The following is a 20,164-nucleotide window of genomic DNA, read 5'->3' as shown; positions in this document are numbered from 1 at the left end:
GGACTAAATGGACAAGTTGTGGAAGGTTCTTACTGTCTTGGGAGGGGGTTTACACACTGCTCTTTGGTGATATATAACTAATGCTGAACAAATGAGCAATAGTTCATAAATTGTACGTGCTTTCAGAACAAGCCAATGAGACGTAGACATTTGCTCTAAGCAAAGAGCAGAAACCTCTCTGTCTGTTCCCCCTTAAAGGTGATCTTCGAGGCCGAGCAGAGATGCTGAATACAGGAATCCGTATTAGAAATGTGACTAGAAAGGATTCTGGAACCTACCGCTGTGAAATCAGTGCAAAGAGTGAAGAGGGGCAACGCCTGGGAGAGGCTACTATTACTCTCACTGTATTGGGTACAAACTTTATTACTTGGGCTTCTGTAAAGAAATTGAATGATGGCAAGGGATGTTGAAGGTAGGGCTGTCCATATGGTGTGTGATTGCTGGGGTTTTAGGTCTTCTTTGGGCTGGGTTTATAAACACGCATATGCACATTCTACAACATACTTCACAAAAGAGCTTTGCAAAATGCACACTTGCATTAGAAGGGAATATAACTAGGGTTTTGTTGATATAAATGTGGGTTTCAGTTCTCAAAACTTAGCAAGTATTGCTGATTTATGTGATAGTGAAATTTCCATTTCTAAAACCGAAGTCACTCAGTGTCTGAGAGTCTGCATAAGCTGATCATGGTGTTTGGCACTGGAAAGTCAGCATCTGTCAACACTTATCAAATATTCCTAAGCAGCAGTTCATTCCAGTATGCTACAGTGTCCTCCTGTTTTTGGAAGGAGAAACTGCTGCAGTATCTGCGCAATGCCAGCCAGTGAGCTAGCAATCTGTGGACTTCATTTACAGGAGAGATAGTGTTGGCTTGCGGGGGTGGTTGTTCTTTGTGGTTTTTTGTGTGGTTTCTTTCCCAGTTGGGGAAAGTAGGGAAAAGTGAATACTGAGCACACTCTTCTTACATTGTTCCTCATGTTTTTCCAAGTGGATGAGTGGTAGAGGTTGGTAGTTTTCTTCTTTTCTCCGTAAAGGGAGAAAAGAAAATATTTTCTTTTTTTAGTTTCTGTATTGTTTTTTTCTATAAAAAAATAATTGATCTTTTAAAATTATAAATAAAGTCTCAAAGTTCTTCATAAAGGATGATAAATTTATGAACTTCTGATTAGCTCCAACAATGAGGTAATGCCACTTTTTCTTTCTTTCTTCCACTCTCTCAACAGCTTTCCTCTTTGAAATGTGGCTTCTGAATTTAAAGTTGAAATCTTAGAGCCTAAAGGAGAAGGCATGTGTGTGTGTGTGTTGCTGTGCTGGTTTTGGCTGGGATAGTTACTTTTCTTCATAGTAGCTAGCATGGGGCTATGTTCTGGATTTGTGCTGAAAACAGTGTTGATAACACAGGGATGTTTTCATTATTGCTGAGCAGTGCTTACACAGTCAAGGCCTTTTCTGCTGTTCACCCCACCCTACCAGTGAGTAGGCTGGGGCTGCACAAGGAGTTGGGAGGGGACACAGCTGGGACAGGGATATTCCATACCATACGGTGTCATGCTCAGCATATAAAGCTGGGGGAAGAAAAAGGAAGGGGGGACATTCGGAGTGATGGTGTTTTGTCTTCCCAAGTAACTGTTACACGTGATGGAGCCCTGCTTTCCTGGAGATGGCTGAACACCTGCCTGCCGATGGGAAGTGGTGAATGAATTCCTTGTTTTGCTTTGCTTCTGTGCGTGGCTTTTGCTTTACCTGTTGAACTGTCTTTATCTCAGCCCACGAGTTTTCTCGCTTTTACCCTCCTGATTCTCTCCCCCATCCTGCTGCAGGGGAGCAAGTGAGCAGCTGTGTGGTGCTTAGCTGCCAGCTGGGGTTAAACCATGACAGTTGCTCACAAATATTTTTGAAAGTTAATGTGAATTAATTAGTATTTAACTTGGTTTTCTTTATTTTTGCTTTTTATTATAAAATCAGCCAAGAAAAAACTATGAATATTTGTTAGGGTGTCAGTTGTGTTTTTAATGTTCCATGCGTGCCTCTTCACCCTTAGTTTTTTTCTACATAGCTTCAAGGTACCAAAAAAAAAATAAATCAGTTCCTTTTCTGTTCACATTAATAAAAATCAGAAAAGAGACATTCATCTTCATGGCAGAAGGAATGATCAGGTCACCTGCATCTGTGTGTGGGAATGTTTGTTTTTAATGTAAACTGAAATTAAGTAGCCAATTGTTTTTGGTCCTGTCTAGTTTAGGCCCAGCCAGCAACTAAGCACCATGCAGCCACTCACTTATTTCTCCTCCCCACCTTGGTGGGATGGGGAGGAGAATCGGGAGAAAAAGGTAAAAAAACTCATGCGCTGAGATAAGGACAGTTTAATAGGACAACACAAGGAGAGAAGAAATAATAATAACAATAATACTAATAAAAGAATATACAAAGCGAGTGATGCACAGTGCAATTGCTTACCACCTGGAACCTGATGCCCAGCCTGTTCCGGAGACAGTCCTCCTCACCCACCCCCCCAGGTTATATACTGACCATGACATCATATGGTATCGAATATCACCTTGGCTAATTCAGGTCAGCTATCCTGGTTGTGTCCCCTCCCAGCTTCTTGTGAAAATTAACTCTATCCCAGCCAAACCCAGGACAGTCCTCAACCTGGGATTTACACAGTGGTGGCCAGTCTTAGTAACTCTTTCTGACAATCATTTTTCAAAAACCAGTTGACTTATTTTAATACCAAAAAATCTTCTTCCTCTTCCTCACTTCTGTTTTTAAATACTGGGACAGGGAAGGGGGGAATTGCTGGACTACAGATTCCCTGAGTTACCACTCCTCTGTCTGTGAACAAAAGGCCCCATACAAGAAATGAGGTGAAACAAACTCTGAGGTTGGATGAGACTGTATAGACTGGAGACAGGATGAGACAGCATGTGGTGGGGGAGGCTGGGAGCAAGCCTCTTACGTTTTTAACAACTCACAAATTTTACTGTGCTCTCCAGTAGCAGGACTCTGCCTTCAACCTCTTCTCCAGCACCTCATTTCATTAACGTGGTAATTTCTAAGCATGTACACAAGTGCTCCCCTCCTCGCTAGTGACTGTCAAACTGTTGTCATATAGACAATACTGGTAAGACCATGTAACAAGTGCAATTTCATTGTCCAGTTGCTCCAACTACGCCGGTGTGCGAGGTACCCAGCTCTGCAATGACCGGAACAGTAGTGGAACTGAGCTGTAAGGAGACTGAGGGGTCTCCTCCGTCTGAGTACCAGTGGTACAAGAACGGTGTTGCCTTACTGGAAAAGACAGGAACAGGCAGTGCTAGAGCAGCAAACATAACTTACACCATGAATAAAAAGTCTGGCACTCTGGTAAGTGTAATCACCAACTCTGTCATAACCAGCTATGAAGAAGATGAAATTTACTGTTTAGTACAATGATGCACAGGGGTCTTAATCCAGAAATGCACAAGGTCTTTGTTGGAGATCAATGTCATGCTGAAGTATGTGCTAAACGTAGAAGGTGGTTTCTGCCTGAGACCGATGACAAGCCATAGACATTGAGTGATAAAAATTGGGTGAGTTGCAAGGATGCAGTAATGATAAGTGAGCAGCATCTAGAAAATACATGACAAATTTCACCTTGTCAGTTAGCTAACTAGTACCAGGTGAGAATGATCTCTCAGTATATCAACAGAGTTATATTTGATAGTGCCTTAAAATCTGAAATAGTGACTTCACACACTTAAGTGGGAGTGTAGCACTAAGGGCAGTTGAGAATCTGTGCAATCCAGTAGCATTTACAAGTTCCAGTCCAGTACTTGTGAAGTTAGTGGAAATGAGTTGGGGCTGTAAGTAAGCTTACTGTTTTTTTGTTTTAGTTGTAGTTTGTTTTGTGGGCTCTTTTTTCTCCCTCAGAAGTGGCTGTCTCTTTCTCATCCCTCCCCCATTAGCTGATCCTTCTAAAAAAATTGATACGTACTACTTACGATGCATTGTCAAATGAGATATTTCAGAAGTAAAGAGTTGTTATAGGAACACCCTACTCTTGTGCATGATCAAATGTGAAAACTGAAATGTGACTAAGCATTCAGAGGTGCTGTGGATCTTTCAGCACTGTGGAAATTAGGTGGACTACTCAAAATTACTAATCACTTCTGAAAATCTTTAAGTATGGGATATATTAAAGGGAAAAAAGTTAACAAGTCTAATGATAAAAATACAGAGAAACACTGAAATTGACATGAGGTCAGTCTCTGTCCATCTCTTGCTTCCTCATTTTAATTTTTACAGTAATAGCATTAGATAAATAGTGCAGTTTAGCATTTCTCCATTGGAAGAAGAGAGAAAGTGCCATTTCTGTGTGCAGGGAGGGAAACCCACAAACTTTCTGTGGGAAATATTTTTAGTAGTACATGGGGGTGTTTTTCATTGTTTTTGTTGTTGATTTTTTGGTAAAATGAACAAAATGTTCTGATTTCAGGGATTCTGAAATTAGAACATGTCTAAGAAAATGCATTTTATTGGAAATTACTGATACACTGAAAAAGAATCTCCTTGTAGATACACTACTTCTAGTTTAAAATGTCCATCTAATAGACCCTCTTAGACCAGAAGTTGGAGTTAAGGACCAGGGAATGTGACTAGGGAGCTGAATTATGAGGTTCAACTGGGCCAGAATTTCTAACTTGCTTTCAGGTTTGGTTTTTTTTTTGTTTAAAAAACCAACCAACCAAAAAAACCCTATTGACATGTCAAAATGTTTATCGTACAGGAAATTCTGATTTTTTTTGTATTCTGATAATGGTTTTGGACTCTTTCTTAACAGCTGTTTAACACAGTTACAAAGAATGACACTGGAGAGTATTTCTGTGAAGCCTCCAATGGGATTGGATTATCTCAGAAATGCTCAGTGAAGCGAATGCAAGTTGGTAAGTGTCAAAGAAAATAGGTGCGGAAAACAGTCTTGCAATAGAAGCTGAGACCAGATTGAATTATATCTTTTTGTTTGATTATGGCATTGTGGGGGAGGAATAATAATAATAATAATGAGTTCATTATATGTAATTGCTGTGGCTACTTAAAGCATTCCTTTCTTACACGTCAAACATGTCTCACTGCATTTGACAGAAAAGCAGCTAGTTTAGTACTTTAAAATTATTGCAGTAGCCAGCCTTTAGGTTGCTAAACACTGAACTTCACAGAACAGCATTATCCATATGAGAGCCTTAATATTTCAGAATGCTTTTATGGAAGGTGTACAGGATAATGCGCCAATCCACTGGGTTATTTTTTTTTATGAAAAGCCTCCCTTTTGAGATGCATTCATGTGAGATCTTAATGTAACGGATCAGAAATTTAACTGAATGACTCATTTATACCTGCCAGAGTAACACTGAAGAAGTCAGTGTTTCTCACAAAAAAAAAAAATATCCTGCTGCCTTTTTCTTTTCTACTTGCACAGCGTAGGTGAAGTGTAACGTTGGTTAGCTAATAAAGAATTTAGCAAAGGCTGGAGGGGCAGTCTGTAATAACAACCCAAAATGTATGAATGTTTGCAAAATACAAAATTAGCTCTGGCAGATGTGATAGGAAAGCAGATGGTAACAAATCCTAACAAATACTGCACAGAAGTTTATATCCAAGTATTCCATAAAGTAATTGTCTGGTGCTTTCTTAGAACTTAGCTGAAAATCACTGTATCACGGCTTTTAATGCATTCCTGGTTGATTATGAGCAAGTGTTCCACAAGCTACCAAGACAGAATACCTCTGTTGTGGAAATACTCACCAAAGTCCTAAACTGCTGTCAACAAATGCACAAAACCTGATAGGTTTGGGGGTAAAATTCCCAACCGTGTATTAATGTATGCTTAAAGTCAGGAACCAAACAAGTAATTGGACATATAACAAAAACCTATGAAAATGTTTCCACTTGTTGATGTTTTTGTTTTTCCTAAAATGGATGATTGTCTGCAGCTCTTGGTGATTGTATCAGGAAATGGGCATGGGTCATCACCTTCAAAGTAAAAATGGCTAGATGTTTTGGTAGCCCAGTGTAGAGTTTAACTTTAGACATCTGGGCTAAAATATTTATTGGCCTTTATTGTGTTGAATTTTAAAAGCCTTGCTGTTAAAAAATAAAAAAGCATTGAATTTTAAATAACTCACCTAAAGAGTTCTTCAGGACTGGGACCTGACATTGCCATCAGCCCTTTCAGTTATTTTAGGCAAAGTAACTACATTAAAACACTTGTTTTAAGACTTGTAAAGATTTCAAGATATTTTCCCTTAGAGACATAGGACTTGAATAATACTTATTGGGGATAGGTATGAGTATGTATCCCTTGATCCCTCTTATTCTTTCCTTACTTTTGACCCAAACTAAGCAGCTGAAGTGTGTTGAGCACTCCTGTTAATGTGGTTGTGATACAGTAGTGGTTTTGGACTGCTTATGTACATCTAAGTGTTACTAATTAACTTATGCAGCTTGGGCCAAAGACCCCCTATAGATACAAAAGGTGCCTGTAGTAATTAGGGAAAAAATCCAGCCAACGGAACTTTTTACTACTTACAACATTGGACTTGTGTTTTGTAATTACAGATGACCTTAATGTAAGCGGTATCATTGCTGCTGTAGTATTTGTGGCTCTGGTAATGGCATTGTGTGGCCTTGGAGTATTTTATGCCCACAAAAAGGGCTACTTTACAAGTAAGTAAAATAACATTACTCCTTCCTTGTGTCAAAAAAATGTCTGTACTTCTGCTGACTGTAACGTTCTCCTTTTCATGAAGGCTGTAACTCCATGGTACTAAAGCTAAAGAGCATTACAACAGAAATTTTTTTGTGCAGACATTTTTATTCTGCCAACTTCTACTACAAAAGATAGTTCAAGAATGACATGGAGATGTTTGTGCAGTTGCATGAGGCTACCAAACAGCAGTCTAGGGAAAGCAGCAAGCCGAACCCTGGCTCCTGGAGCCTCTCTGCTCTCGTTTTGAGAGCGAATGGCAAAGAAAGGCAACATAAAAACAAGCCGTGCAAGTTCACTTGTAGTCTAAAAGGTCTGCGCGGTTGAGTTCTGATGAAGGGGAAACTAAATTAACTGGCTCCCTCTTCTGGGTCGTGGCGAAAGTGCACGTGGAGAAAGTTTGCTTTTAAGGATTGCTGCAAAAAGCTCGACACCAAGCAATCCTATCCGTAGCGATTACATTAGTGCCTTGTAGAGTTCAGCACAGCAAGAAGGTCTGCTTGTCGGGGTCTGAGAAGGTCTGCTGCCTGAAAGTAACAGGCTAACGGAGCTGCTGTTAGAGTTTGTGTTCACTTGGAAGTTCATTTACCCTTGAAAACAACCTAATCTTTTTTCTGTTTAAATTCACTACACCAGCAAGAAACATTTAGTTCGGAAACTCCTTCTAGAAACTGAAGAGCTGAATAAGCTATGAATAACTATTTCAAAGAACTTTAAATCAGCTAAGGAAACTGTTCTTGTGCTAATTCTTTTTTTTTTTTCCCTTTTTCAGAGCAAAGCTCTTCCCAGTAAGTATCTTGATGCAAGTAGTACACAAACCACTGCAAACTTCATTTACAATTCTGATTTAGTAACTGTGATGATTGTTTAAGGCCTTTCCCACACGATTCTTGTAGTGGCTTTTTTGAACACTGAAATAAACCTGATCCTACACACCAGCTGGTTCCCTTATTAGAACCATCATGCTGTTCAGAAAATGAATTAGGTGTTATTACTGTGATAGATGTGCAGAGATGTATCTTTTTATATAGTTATGGTTTACACCCCTAACTCAGCTACAGACATACATTTGTCTCCTCTTCAAACTAGACAAAAGATGATTAGAACCCAAGTGACCTGTCCTCATATCCATGTCTACAGATTATTTCAGAAAATGTTTTATAAAAATATGACTGCTGGAAACTTTCTGAGGGTGTCTGGTCTACTCCTTTGATATGGATTTATTTCATGGACTTAAATTTCTTAATAGCAAGTCAGAATTCCTCAAGCTAATTTAGTGCTCCCCAAGGCTAAAATTGTATGCTTCATTGGAGGCTGGCCTCCAATTTTTTTTTTCTTTTGGAAGTTTATCTTACCACTTACAGGTAATAGCAGGTAAAAAAGAAGAGAGTAATGTCCTAAAGAGAAATACAAATATTACTTTGAAATACTGTGTGATTTATACTGGCCATGAACTAGACAAAAAGCATAACTGGAAGACATGAAAAGACAAGCTAGGGAAGGTAATCTGACAGTGGTTCATGAGATAATGACAGCTATCTAAAAGCATTCAAAGGATTTGTTATTGTAACTTTTTTCTAAGAGGCAAAAAACCCCTAAGGATTGCTTGAAATCTTGAAAATGCATTCATAAATAAGGTTGTCAAAGGGTTAAAACTAACACCAGAAAAGTCACTATTTAACCTATGTTGCTTTCCTGTTCTGTTAACAGAAAGACCAACTATCGATCTACAAGTGAAAAGGCAAGTATTTTGCACTCGGCAGTGTTTAAGTTTTATGACTTCAAAATTCCTTAGAGCTGTGATGTTTTTGCACACACACAAGCCCCCACACCTGCCAAACCGTACATGCCACCAAAACCTGGAGATACCTTATCTCTGTTTGCATTTATAGCTTCATATTACTCAGTCTCAAGTGCCATGCAACTACAGTACCTTGCTCCGTATTTTGTATTTTCTTTACCACACTAACCAAATTTTTACCTGGTTGCCTTTAACCTAGTTCTTTCTACACTTCTCTGTTGTATTAGCTTCTTTCATTCTTTTTCTTTGCCATTTTCATGATTATTTTTCCTCTTATCAGATAAACTAAAGAGGCAACACTCTTACACTATTTGGCAATATCATCTCTATACTGTCTACTTAATGATGCCATTTCTTGTAAAGACTTCCACTCTGCCTTGCTTGTACATAGCAGTTAAACAAGGAAACAAAGTCAGACACAGTCCAAGGCAGCAGTGAGAGAAAGATTGGGCCTTAACTCCTCTGAGATTAATGTGGGTCAAAAGGCTTGACTAAGTATGGAAGCTAAACTAGTACTTTCCTCCCGTCCTCAGTGAGAGGGCTCAAGGGCTTTAACTGCACATACACTGCTCCAGCTTTTCAGATAGGAGCTCCAACTAAAGCTTCAACTAGCAGCAACTTAATTTCACTATCTACAGTTTAAGGCTACATTAGTAACCTTAAAAGTTCACTGAATGCCACCCATTTCTTTAATCAAAACAGAACATACTAAATAGCATAAGGTTATTCCTTCACCTTGTACGTATGTGAGAAACTTACTGAGGGCAACTACCTGGTTGCTCTGAGTGGGAAGGAACAAACTTTGAAAAACTGTGTTATCTGTTTGTCGATATTAATGCACTTACGAATCAGATGCTCAACAGAGCTGTTTGATACTACTATTTTTTAATGTTATTACTCCTATTCTGGGTAGCATGTATTCTGCAGACTTCCCTGTCCAGAAAAGAGTAAACATTAATTAACAGTGCTTCAGGCATGCTTGTTTTCAATCTCCATGCCTTAGTTTCTTCTGAAATGTACACTACTTATTAATCTGGTTAAAATCTTTGAACCATTACTTATATAACCCTGTTTGCTTCATTTAGGATTTCAAGCATACCAAGTCCTTTGTTATTTAGAAGATTTCAGCCTCTGTGAGGGACATCAAATGACTACTTGTTATACAAAAGTATCAAAGGGATCTTTTGACCTCTGCTCTGTAAATATTGTTTCCATGTACTACATGCTGAAAACAGAAACTGCGAATGTTTAGATCTAGTTAACCTAACTGTCTGTGATTGATTGATTGCTTTTTAAAAAAACAAAACCCCCAAAAATTTAACTTAAAGGTAGAACTAAATTGAATATACAAGTCAACTTGTGTGAAGACTTCTCATTTTGTTCATGCATACATGCAGCAATACAGGATTCACTCTTGCAGCTTGGAACAATCTAGTCAAATAACTTTCATAGATGACCTTGCTACCACTACTTCTACTATTTGTGTCTCCACCATTGTCAAGGACGCAAACTCTCCTGCAATTCTGACTTAGTACCTTGGCATTATATTAGATTTGCTAAAGCCATCTATAAGTGCATAAGTAGTCATGCAGACTTAAACTCACCATCCTGACAGAGTAAAGCTTCCTGTAACTGGGGCTCATGCAGTGTTTTATTGTCTAATATAAAATGCCTACAGCTTCTCTTCCACAAGTCTCTCCCTCTCACTTTCTGTAGACTGCCTATGTAATTTCATTCTGAAGAAAAATCATGCCAGTACAACTCAAGCTGTAGTATTTGGACCCTAACTGTTGAAGTGTCACAAATAAATAGTTCCTCAGAACCTGAAGTGTTTGTGTCAGTAGTTCAGTTACTGAAATTTAAATCTCACAACCTCATTAACAGGTTTCAGTTGTTTCTGTAAGAGTAACACTTCATCACTTGCGTGTTCACTTATGCAGTGTGAAATTAGTATATTTGTGCCTATGCTTTTGGCTGTGCAGGTCCAGCACTACTATAGGGCTTTGCTACAGATTGAGAGTTCATGGTTTTGTTTTGGGGTTTTTTGTTTATTTTTTTTTCTCTTTCTTACAGAAGCTTTTTGCATGTGACAAACTCAGAAAAACAAGTAGTTCCTTCTTGGTGTATCATTATCAGTGTTACAACTTCTCAGCACTAAAATGTAGCTTGGCAAAGGAGTTTTGCAATTAACATTGAGAAACACTACTCAGATGCCTCAGTCACTTAAAGAGTTGACGATCATAGCTAACTATGCTTACCATACAGTTAAGAACTTATTGATGCTTCTGAAATCAAACTGAAACACTGCATTTATTAAGTTACAACTGATGCCATGTTCAGCACCTCCACTGATGTACACTGCTGTCTGGTGTACAACCTCCAGAGATCACTTTGGAGTCTCCTCAAAGTTGGGCTCTAAAGGAGGAAGGGGAGAGAGAGAAAAGTCATATTAGTATCTTTTTATTCCAGCCTTGAACACCACAATTCATCTGTTATTCAAAGAAAACTAAACATTAAGTTGGAAGGCTAAAGCAAGCTCTTGTACATTGCAGTCTACACCACTTTGTTTGTATTGGGGTATGATTGTATGTGGGGAGCACCAAAGAATAAACTACACTGGAGACAAGTCTTTTCCACCTTAAACATTATGCATAACATCTCTAAGAGAGTAACAGTCTGCCAAAACAGCTTTCAGCAACACCTGGGGTAGGGAAAAGCCAGCAGAGAAAGTGAAGAGGTCAAGCAGAACATTACTGGACACAACACTACTTCCAACAGAGCTCTGGTATAAGAACAAGTAACCAAGCTCTTCTTTCCTCTTGATTAGTGTCTTATAGCTGATTAACAGAATGGACTGCACAATTTCAACTCCACTTAACAGATGTTCTCCACATACAAACACTGAGGAAGGAGTTCCAGATGTCAAAGGTACAAACTGAGAAGGGTTAGGGCTTTTGACAGGTGGGCTGTTAACGCCTGTTTTCCTTGCTACAAAGAGTCTGAGAGCTAAGGTTCAGCTTATAGTAACCTTCAGTAGGACAAAAATTTAAGCTTCTACCCATCTAGACACTTAGTTTTGAAAACCTGTTGAAATTAATTTAAGGATAGGCAACAGTGGTAAAAAAACATGGTCTCCCCCCACCTTTGTTCTGTTCCTATGGTCACACATATTTTGTTTCATTATGAAAAAAAATCCTAAACATGCATTGTTTCACATATTACACAGAAATAAAACTGAATATGAAGAAACCACATCCCTAAACTGGGGGGGGGGGGGGGAACCACCACAGATGCTACTTTACAGATGCTCTGTTTTATTTGCAGCAGTAACAATCTGATACCAAATTCTTCCTTAATCCAACCGAAATACCACCAAGACCCAGAACATTTTTAGGTGTGCTCCTAGTCTAAATTAGACCTTCCAGTTAGTCTGATCAGAATCAGAAGTCACTGACTAGGGTGGCTTGACCTTAGCTGGCTGCCAGATGCACACCAAGCCTCATGCTCTCTTTCACTCTTTCCCTTCCTCCCTCCACAGGAGGGTTGAGAATAGACACAGTGTTTTTCACCCTTTTTAAAATACGTTGTCACAGAGGCACCACCAGCATTGCCGACTGGCTCAGCTGTGTCCTGCAGTGGGTCCACTTTGGAGCCAGATGGAACTGGTTCTGTCCAATGTGTGGGCAGCCCCTGGCCTCTCCTGATAGATGCCACTCCTGCAGCCCCCCCCCCAACATTGCCACGTAAACCAAATACACTGGCACGGTTGCAAGATTGCTGAATCCCAGCCACCAGCTGCTTACAGCATAGGAGAAAGACACCAGCTGCTGACCTCCACAAATCAGACTTTAGCTAAAACTGCTTGTAAGCAATGAAGACTGAGCTGTACTTACACAAGTAAGCAAAAGAAACAAAGAACTATAAAAATGAGCCTGTATGTAAAAAAAATTAAGTTGCCTTTATGTCTTAAGGCAGACAGAGTCTGTGCAGTTTCTTTGCATTCTTGATAAACCATTCGTCACAAGCATTCTTCTTGTCATAATCAATCTGGGTAATATGAAAACATGCTAACACAAACAAGTCATATCCAAATAACTGAAGAAAAACGTTTAATATAATTTAGTCATGAAATAATCATCAGTAACGAAGTTAAGTTCTGTGTTCATTTTCTGAAATCACTGGCTTTCCAGGTGAGCTTACAAAAATATACAAATTGCAGTTTGGATTACATAAGACAACTGGTTTTCAAATTAGAGTCTGCTGACCTCTTTGGGGGGATGAGAAAAAAGTATAACGATAGGGCCTGGGCTATTTCTTTAGGGTCTGTGAAGGGTAATTAGGATAGCCTGATCTGACTGCTGGTTTTTTTAAGCGTCAGTGTAAGTGAGTCCACATCTCTTCTGGAAAAGGCAAATAGTAATGCAAAAAAAAAAAAAAAAAGTCAGACAGAATCAGATGTGAACTGTGCAAAAGTAAGGGAGATTCACTGAGGGCATCTTACATGATATTAATGGCCCAAATAAAAACTAAATGGGAATTAAGAAAACTGGTCAGTGAACATGTCTTTACTTGCAATTATGAATTCAGTAAGATTGTTAACTCACCCTCAAATTTAAATTCTGGAAACTTGGTTAGATCTCCCTCACCATAAGCTCGTTGAAGTCTAGCAAGGGATTCATTCATGTCTTTCTGAAATTCAGGGCCTACATCAACAGGCCCTCCAGCTTGCCTAAAAAACATTAAAAGTTCTGATTAACAGTTGAGTTCTGAAATTTCATGTGGAAGTTCTACATTTTCATGGCCATTTATGAATTAAAAACCTCTCTGACAATCAACTAAATCAAACCATTTAAAATATTTCTAAAAGTTGAGACATGACACACCTTAGGGCCTACTTACCTTACACATAAAGGAAGTTCTCAGGGTAAAGTACGGTCTTTCTACTACCAATGATGAAAATCCAAGCTACAGAGGTAGCCTTTTGAGACAAAACTACACTGAAGCATCCAGGCTTTCAGGGCTCTTAGTTTCACTTGTTCCAGGTGTGATTTCCTAACAAAATACGATTTGTACCTCTGCTATTTCTGAATTCATGATCTTGGTTAGTAAAGCTTAACTGTTCTTGCAAAGAGAACGTGTTTTGAATACTAAACAAGCAAAAAAACCCTCAAGAGACAGGGCACCTTGCATTCATATAGATTCGGACAGGAATTTCTTGGGATACAAATATAAAATAATTAAAATAATAACTCTTTAGATTACCAATGCTTAGTTGTACCAACACAGACATCACTTATGATTGGTAAAGCCACCAAAAATATGCCTCCCTACACAGGCTAATTTGTAGGTATGGAAACACACCTGTCCCTGCAGGAAAACTATGAAGTGGCTTATTTCCTTCCCAAGAATAATTCCCAAAAATAAATTACACAGAATTATGATAGTCTTAGTTTCCTCTTAAGTAGTTCATTCAAACCTTACAAGAATCCAAGATTACATTTGAATGAATTGCTTGTTAACTTAAGATGTTAATGAATCAGCCTCACAGTTCCATTAATTCTCAATTGCTTTTGGAGGCTATTTCCATTCAGCTTCTGGAAACAAGACTGAAGACTAGCCATTTTCCCCAGACAAAAAAAGGTTGGTTTGGTTTTTTTTTTTTGGTCTATTTACAGAGCACAAAGATGGATAAATATTAACATACTGGTGTGTTCACATAGTGTGCAAAAAACCTTAATTGAGTGCCTTAACTATCCCAAAAGAATGACATCAGCTTTACTACTTTTTTTTTTTTTTTAAGGGGGAGAAAAATGGACATTTTCTGTCAGGTATGCAAGAACAAGCCTTCTCACTTGTGACACTATCAATAAGTGTTGCAGGAAAGTATACCGTAAGTATTTAGAGTCCAACCCACAGAGCTAGCATATTTTAGCATTGGTCAAAGTCAACATTTTTTCCCCCTTTTGCCATCAGCCTTAAAATACCTTATTTTACTTACTTGCTCTTTGTGTTGTATTCTCTGATCTTGTCCAAGAAGAGCTTCTGAACTGGATCGAGTTCTTTTGTCTTATTAAAGACAACAGCAGAAAGCCCTATGTTTCTGCGCAAGTGAGTGGAAACAGCAGAGCGAAAAATGGAAGAAAGCTGCAGAATCTGATGCAGAATCATCGTGACACTGATGTTTTAGCTAAAAAAAAAAAAAAAAAAAAAAAAAAGCCAAACCAGAAACACAGAACTAGTTAGATCTTTCCGCAACGTAAATGCGTAAAGAAGCAAAAAGATTTAGTTCGGAGATGAGCTTTAAACGAGCATGCAATCCGGGATGGAAACTCAAGCAGCCGCCGAACCCGAAGAGCCCCGCACCACCGAGTCCGCCGCTACCCTTCAATTCCGCACTGCGACCGACTTTGCTCCCACCGCCACCGGGACGGACAGGGCACCTCGGGTTTTGTCTTGTTTAAAGAAAAAGTAACAATTGTAACCCAGCCGAAGCCAGCGGCAGCATCGGCCGCCGGCCCCACCGCTCCCCCGCCGGCCCCACCGCTCCCCCGCTCTCTGTCTCCACCTCACCCGCCCCGGGAGCCCTGGCAGGCAGCGGGGCCGGGAGCCGCCGGTAGCCCCAGGGTCCGGATGCCCCAAGCGCAAACGGAGGGAGAAGGAGCCGCCACCCCCCGAGTCCGCGAGAGGAAGGGCACGGGGGCGCCGCGGGACCGCCCCGGCCCAGCTCCGGTCACCTTGCGGGAGAGCCGCCGCCGCCGCCGCCCCGGGTCCGCCCCGCCTCCCCCCCCGCGCAATGCACGCCGGGAAGCCGCCCCGTCCGCGCGGCCCGGTGCCGCCACAGCGCCGACCCCCGCGGCCGCGCACACGGGGTCCCCGGGGCGGCCCCGCCGCGCGCCCCACAGGGGCCCCCCCCCTCGGCTGCCAGGCGCGGGGGGAGAAAGAGGGAGCACGGAAAAAGCCCGCCACCAACCGTCACCGCCGGAAGTAGGCGATACGCGTCCGGGTGGGGGGAACGGTCGGGCATGACAGGCGGCGCGCGGGGCCCGCCGGGAGCTGTAGTTCTCGCACCCGCGCGGGGGGTGGCGGTGTCGGCGCGCCCTCCCCGCCGGGCCCGCGCTGGGCCGCGCTGCCCAATCCCGAGCGCGCGACGGCCTCCGCAGGGCGGCGGCGGCGGGACCCGGACCCGGACCCGCACCGGCTGGAGCTGCGAGGGCCGCGGCCGGCGGGAGGTGTCGTGCGGCCGCTCCGCTCGGGGCCGGCGCGGCTGGACGGCGGCGGGTGAGCGCGGCGCGGCCCGGCCCCTGTTTTGTTTCCGTTTCTCCCCGGCGCCGCGAGTCTCATTTCCGTTTCGGGTTCAAACAACGACGAGGCGCCGCGGGGAGGAGGAGGGGGGAAGCGGGCGGGGTGGCGGGGGGAGAACCGGGGCCTGCGGGGAGGAGCGGCCTCGCCCGGCCGTGGGTCTGCGCCGGCCGCCGGCCTGGCTGCGGCGCCGCCCGCGGGAGGGCCCGTGGCGGCGGCGGCGGCGGCGGTCCGCCCCCGCCGGAGGAGCGGGCTGGGGCGCGCCGCGCTGAGGGGCCTCGGCGTCTCCGGGTCGGGCCGCCGGCCGCCCCGGGAGCGGGAAATGGAGCCCGCGGCCGCGGCGGGGCGCGAGGAAGGGCCCCTCGGCCGGCGCGGCTGGGGCGGGAGGGGGGCGAAGGCGTTCCGCCGCGGGTCCTGCGGTCGCGGCGGGGGGCGAGTCAGGCAGCCCGGAGCCAGGTCCGCGAGTCCTCTCCGGGGCGTAAAAACTTACGTCCGCCTGTAAAAACTTACTTTGGCTGAAAACGTAGGAGGCTACTTGGCATCTTGCGTAGTTTGCTTCCTGGTGTTCGGCCGGGTGCGTGCTGCACAGCCACTTCTCCCAGTTCGGATTTATTTTCTGACTGTTGATACGGAAGGGAAACACTTGAAAGCCGGCATGACTCCACCCTGTTTAGTGGTCCCCTGTCTTTGTCTTAAATCCGACCTGGCTGGTGACTTGTAAAAGCTGATCTGTAAAAGATAGGTTGTTTGTTTCGTTACCTAGTTTGTGTTAGTATTTACAATTTGAATAATAATAGGGGTGGATAGTACCAAATGCTCCACGAACACCGGAGCTTCTCGGGAGCACAGGTAGTTCCAGTGATTGGGCTTCAGTACCAGCTGGTAATGTGTACGGGCTCCAGGAGTTACTGCTGCTTTACAGTTACCTGGCAGGATAACAAACGCTAATTCTACTAGTAGCATTTGTGCCCATATCATGATGGGCCTGTTACTTATGTTCTGGGGGAAAGAAAAGATAGATCTTAATAGAACAATGGGACTTCTCCCCTGACTGCAAAAGCCAAACTGTACTTACTGGAGTAGCACTGGGCTGTCATGGCAGGGGAGAAAAAGTCTCTGTTGACAGGTGCCTTCTCGTATGGTAGCAGAGGTCTGTGTTGGGCATTATGGTCAGATTCCTTCTTGGATAACAGGTAAGTCTTAACAGCTTTTTAGGCTGAAGGAAAAATAAAAACAAACAGAAATCAGTAGGCAGTACCTTCCATGAACCAAGCACAGTTTTATGTTTCTCCAAACAAATGCTGCCGTTGTAGTATTGCTACCACATTGACCCTCCTAGCAAGCCAGGCTGTTTGAGTTCTCTTGTTTCTCTGTAGCCTTCAGGGAAGGCTCAGGAAGCTTAGTCCCATCTGAACCTATGTACGCGTTCAATCTCTGCATCATCCTGTAGCAACAAATTTTGCTAGACTTCGTGTGAAATGTTTGTGTCATCAGGAGTCTCTCTATTCTAGCATAGGAAAGACTGAATAATTTTCCCCATTAGGTTTCTCTCAACTGTTAATGACTTTACATGTTTTCATAATGTTATTCTTCCTCTTTCCACCTGTCATCTCCCTTTCTTGCATCTATGCTTAGTGGAACCATCTTTCTTCCTCATTCTGTACCTGCTGTCTGTGCCTGTGCTCCCCTCTCCTACCTTCCCAGGGTCACCAGAAATGTAGCAGAGCCTGCAAGATGCAACTGCAAACTGCCCTTGAAGAGTTAGTGAACAGTTTTGGAGTCTAATCCATAAGGACTTCAAAATGTCTTACCTAATTCTATACAGTTACTGTGCTGTTATACTATTTACTCACTGTGCATCAGTTAGCATTTGCAAATATTGAATATTTTCTGCCAGAAATATTTGAGATGGTGAGTTCTTTCTGCAGGTGTGCACAGTTTTCTCAATAAATAACTTGGGAATACGTCAAGGGAAAGAAATCCTAGCCTAACCCCTTTTGTGACCTTATTGGTAAACTCCCTTCCTCACAAAGAGAAATGGTAATTTACTCTTGTTGGTTTGGGTTTTTAATCTGATTGCTAATATAGGAAGAATTTCCCCCCTTTTTATGGTACCAGTTAGCTTCTTTGGGAGTTTTCAGTAAGGGAGTCAAGCCTTAAATTTAGAAAAATCTTTTAACAGTCAACCAGATCACCTGTAACCATGCAGGTGTCAGTTCTTTCAGATATTTAATTAAGCTTGTCTGCATTCTTCAGAAGTGGTGTTTCATTCTTCCCCATTTTATCATGAAGATGATGTACAAGATTAAGTGATAGGGAAATTGGAGTCCCAGGACTCTGTTCTGTGGACCCTATCCTGGCTGTTAGGGGATTTTCATGGAGCCAGATCTATGAGTAGAACAGATTCTGGTTTTGCTTCTAGTGGTGAGATATTAATGAGGTGCTGTTTATCTTCTGTCTAGCCCTGGTAGCTTCATAGAGACTGATATCACATGCAGCGCTTGATTTCTTCAGAACTAATTTTACATAATAGCTTTTGAAGGAGATAATAAGGTGAATAGTTTGAATTTCTTTAAACGTTTTCTGTAAGAACTGTACAACTTAGTTGGTTTCTATTCTTTTTGAGAAGTTTTAAAGTTTAATAAGTTCCCTTATTAACTTGTCTCTAATAAATTCTCTTACTAACAGTTGGGTTTCGGATAGAGTAGGCCCTGGGAAACAATGACTCCAGGATGGAAACCTTGCTACTCTCTTCTATTGTGGATATTTAAATAGTAGCATGTTTCGCTTTTTCTACTGTGATTTTTTTTCCTCTGTGCACCTACTGCCTACTCCTTTTCCTATGAGGAGTTGGTGGTGTTTATTGTAAACTGTTAATATAATTTGGCCCAGTTCTTTACTGCATTTATTTCATACTTACGATGTATAGCATGGTTAGTGAAACAATATTATACAAACTATGTCTTTACAGACCAAATCCCGTAATTTTTTGTTTTCCCCTTAAGTTCCAACAGACTCCAATATTGTACAGGGCATGAAAATTTGCAGTGTCAATGAGAATATCGTCACAGAATAGGTTTCCTTTTAATTGCTAACATACTGCATTAGTTTGGGACTTCACAAGATGCATTCATTATGCACATATCATCAAGTGATCGCCCATGAGAGGGATGGGTGGAAATAGGGGACAGTCAATAAACACTTTATTGTTGAGTTTATTTGCCTATGAGGAAATCATGGATCTTCTGTCTGGCTTCCTGTTGCAGCATTTTGTGTAAAATGCTACTTAAATTTATAAGCAGCATCTTTCAGCTTTGTTAGAAAGGTAGCATGTAGCTGAATCCAGATGGCAAAATACACATAACTTTCAAAGAATTTTCAGAAGTTCTTTGCAACCAGCTGCTAAAAGCTGTAGCTGGCCCATAACAAAAACATTCAGTAAATTTGGATGCCTCCAAGAAAGTCAGGCTTTGTCCATTTATAGTCCTGGATTTGCCCCTAGAATGTTTGTTTGAGGAACAGCAATTGTCATCTATTTTGTGAAATCTCTATTAGCTTTTGGCTTTATTTTTTGAGTGAATTCTTGTCTTTAAAAAGCTATCCTGGTATTTGGTTTAAAAAATGTTTGATAGGACACAACCCATCATCTAGTTTTGTTGGTCTGTGACTTACAAAAAAAATTTTTTTCTGTTCATAGCTCTGTTCTTAAGACATTTTAGCCATGACTAAGAGAGAGGCAGAGGAGCTGATAGAAATAGAAATTGATGGAACTGAGAAACAGGAATGTACTGAAGAAAGGTAAGTACTGTCTTTGCTTTTTGTGGTCCTTAGGCTGCTATTCATTTATCTATTTGTTTTCTTTAATTGGTTCCAGATTTGTGGCTGCACATACTAAGTTTGGTTATTCAGATTTATTATTGGGTATTGCATAATGCTTCAGAGATGGCCATGGTTATGACATAAGTACAAATGTTTTCTAGCTAGGCAAAAGAAGTAAGTTTAAACTGGCAGAAGTAACTGGCTTGGTATGATCTCCATAATCCTGCTGTTGATTGTTTCCACAATTTTTCAAATTTCTTGCTGGATATGAAGTTAGTTTTGCTTGTGCTCTCTTCAGTTTTTCTGTTTCTTATTTAATTAAATGGTCCTTTTCTTCAAGTGGAACTGTAGCCACTGCGGGACACCAGTATAGTGCTATCATGTTCTTCAATCTTAACTGCTGAAATCCCAAACCATTTTGTTTATCTCTTGCTAGTTCTTAGTAGTTCCCTTCCCCTACTTTCATGTCTGTAGGAATATGTCTACATGTACATGCTGCA

At 41.7% G+C, this 20,164-nt stretch overlaps 3 protein-coding genes across 15 annotated transcripts in view; 2 read left to right on the top strand and 1 right to left on the bottom strand.

Annotated features, from left to right (window-relative positions):
• The window catches only part of JAM2 (junctional adhesion molecule 2), a 40,472-nt gene extending 30,098 nt beyond the window's left edge, over positions 1 to 10,374 (top strand). Inside the window, exons 4-10 of one of the 3 annotated variants that reach the window (XM_075033895.1) lie at positions 199 to 351; positions 3,161 to 3,366; positions 4,823 to 4,925; positions 6,598 to 6,705; positions 7,518 to 7,533; positions 8,456 to 8,486; positions 9,632 to 10,374. In XM_075033895.1, the coding sequence (XP_074889996.1) occupies positions 199 to 351; positions 3,161 to 3,366; positions 4,823 to 4,925; positions 6,598 to 6,705; positions 7,518 to 7,533; positions 8,456 to 8,486; positions 9,632 to 9,664 (650 nt within the window). In that variant the 3' untranslated portion in view covers positions 9,665 to 10,374. Of the gene's footprint in view, positions 1 to 198; positions 352 to 3,160; positions 3,367 to 4,822; positions 4,926 to 6,597; positions 6,706 to 7,517; positions 7,534 to 8,455; positions 8,965 to 9,631 lie in introns of those variants that run through there. The other 2 variants (XM_075033894.1, XM_075033893.1) reach the window with 2 other exon arrangements.
• Positions 10,375 to 10,837: 463 nt separating this feature from the next.
• On the bottom strand, positions 10,838 to 16,533 carry ATP5PF (ATP synthase peripheral stalk subunit F6). 5 transcript variants are annotated; one of them, XM_075033898.1, is made up of 4 exons: positions 16,356 to 16,533; positions 14,545 to 14,733; positions 13,151 to 13,275; positions 10,838 to 10,961 (listed from the first exon to the last, which is right to left on the bottom strand). In XM_075033898.1, the coding sequence occupies exons 2-4, from the start codon at positions 14,712 to 14,714 to the stop codon at positions 10,933 to 10,935; spliced, it is 324 nt and encodes a 107-aa protein (XP_074889999.1). In that variant the 5' UTR covers positions 14,715 to 14,733; positions 16,356 to 16,533; the 3' UTR covers positions 10,838 to 10,932. The 5 variants fall into 5 exon arrangements, with proteins under 5 accessions (XP_074889999.1, XP_074890002.1, XP_074889997.1 ...); XM_075033901.1 differs by lacking the exon at positions 16,356 to 16,533 and adding an exon at positions 15,517 to 15,538; XM_075033896.1 differs by lacking the exon at positions 16,356 to 16,533 and adding an exon at positions 15,281 to 15,438.
• The window catches only part of GABPA (GA binding protein transcription factor subunit alpha), a 28,360-nt gene continuing 23,881 nt past the window's right edge, over positions 15,686 to 20,164 (top strand). The window contains exons 1-3 of one of the 7 annotated variants that reach the window (XM_075033888.1): positions 16,349 to 17,038; positions 18,308 to 18,398; positions 19,543 to 19,643. In XM_075033888.1, coding sequence (XP_074889989.1) covers positions 19,567 to 19,643 — 77 coding nt within the window. In that variant the 5' untranslated portion in view covers positions 16,349 to 17,038; positions 18,308 to 18,398; positions 19,543 to 19,566. Of the gene's footprint in view, positions 15,825 to 16,343; positions 18,399 to 19,542; positions 19,644 to 20,164 lie in introns of those variants that run through there. The other 6 variants (XM_075033887.1, XM_075033886.1, XM_075033889.1 and 3 more) reach the window with 6 other exon arrangements.

Source organism: Buteo buteo, chromosome 8, assembly GCF_964188355.1.
Source record: "Buteo buteo chromosome 8, bButBut1.hap1.1, whole genome shotgun sequence".
Taxonomy (NCBI): domain Eukaryota; kingdom Metazoa; phylum Chordata; class Aves; order Accipitriformes; family Accipitridae; genus Buteo; species Buteo buteo.
The sequence above is the reverse complement of the archived record's forward strand: the minus strand, read 5'-3'. Positions and strand labels throughout refer to the sequence as shown.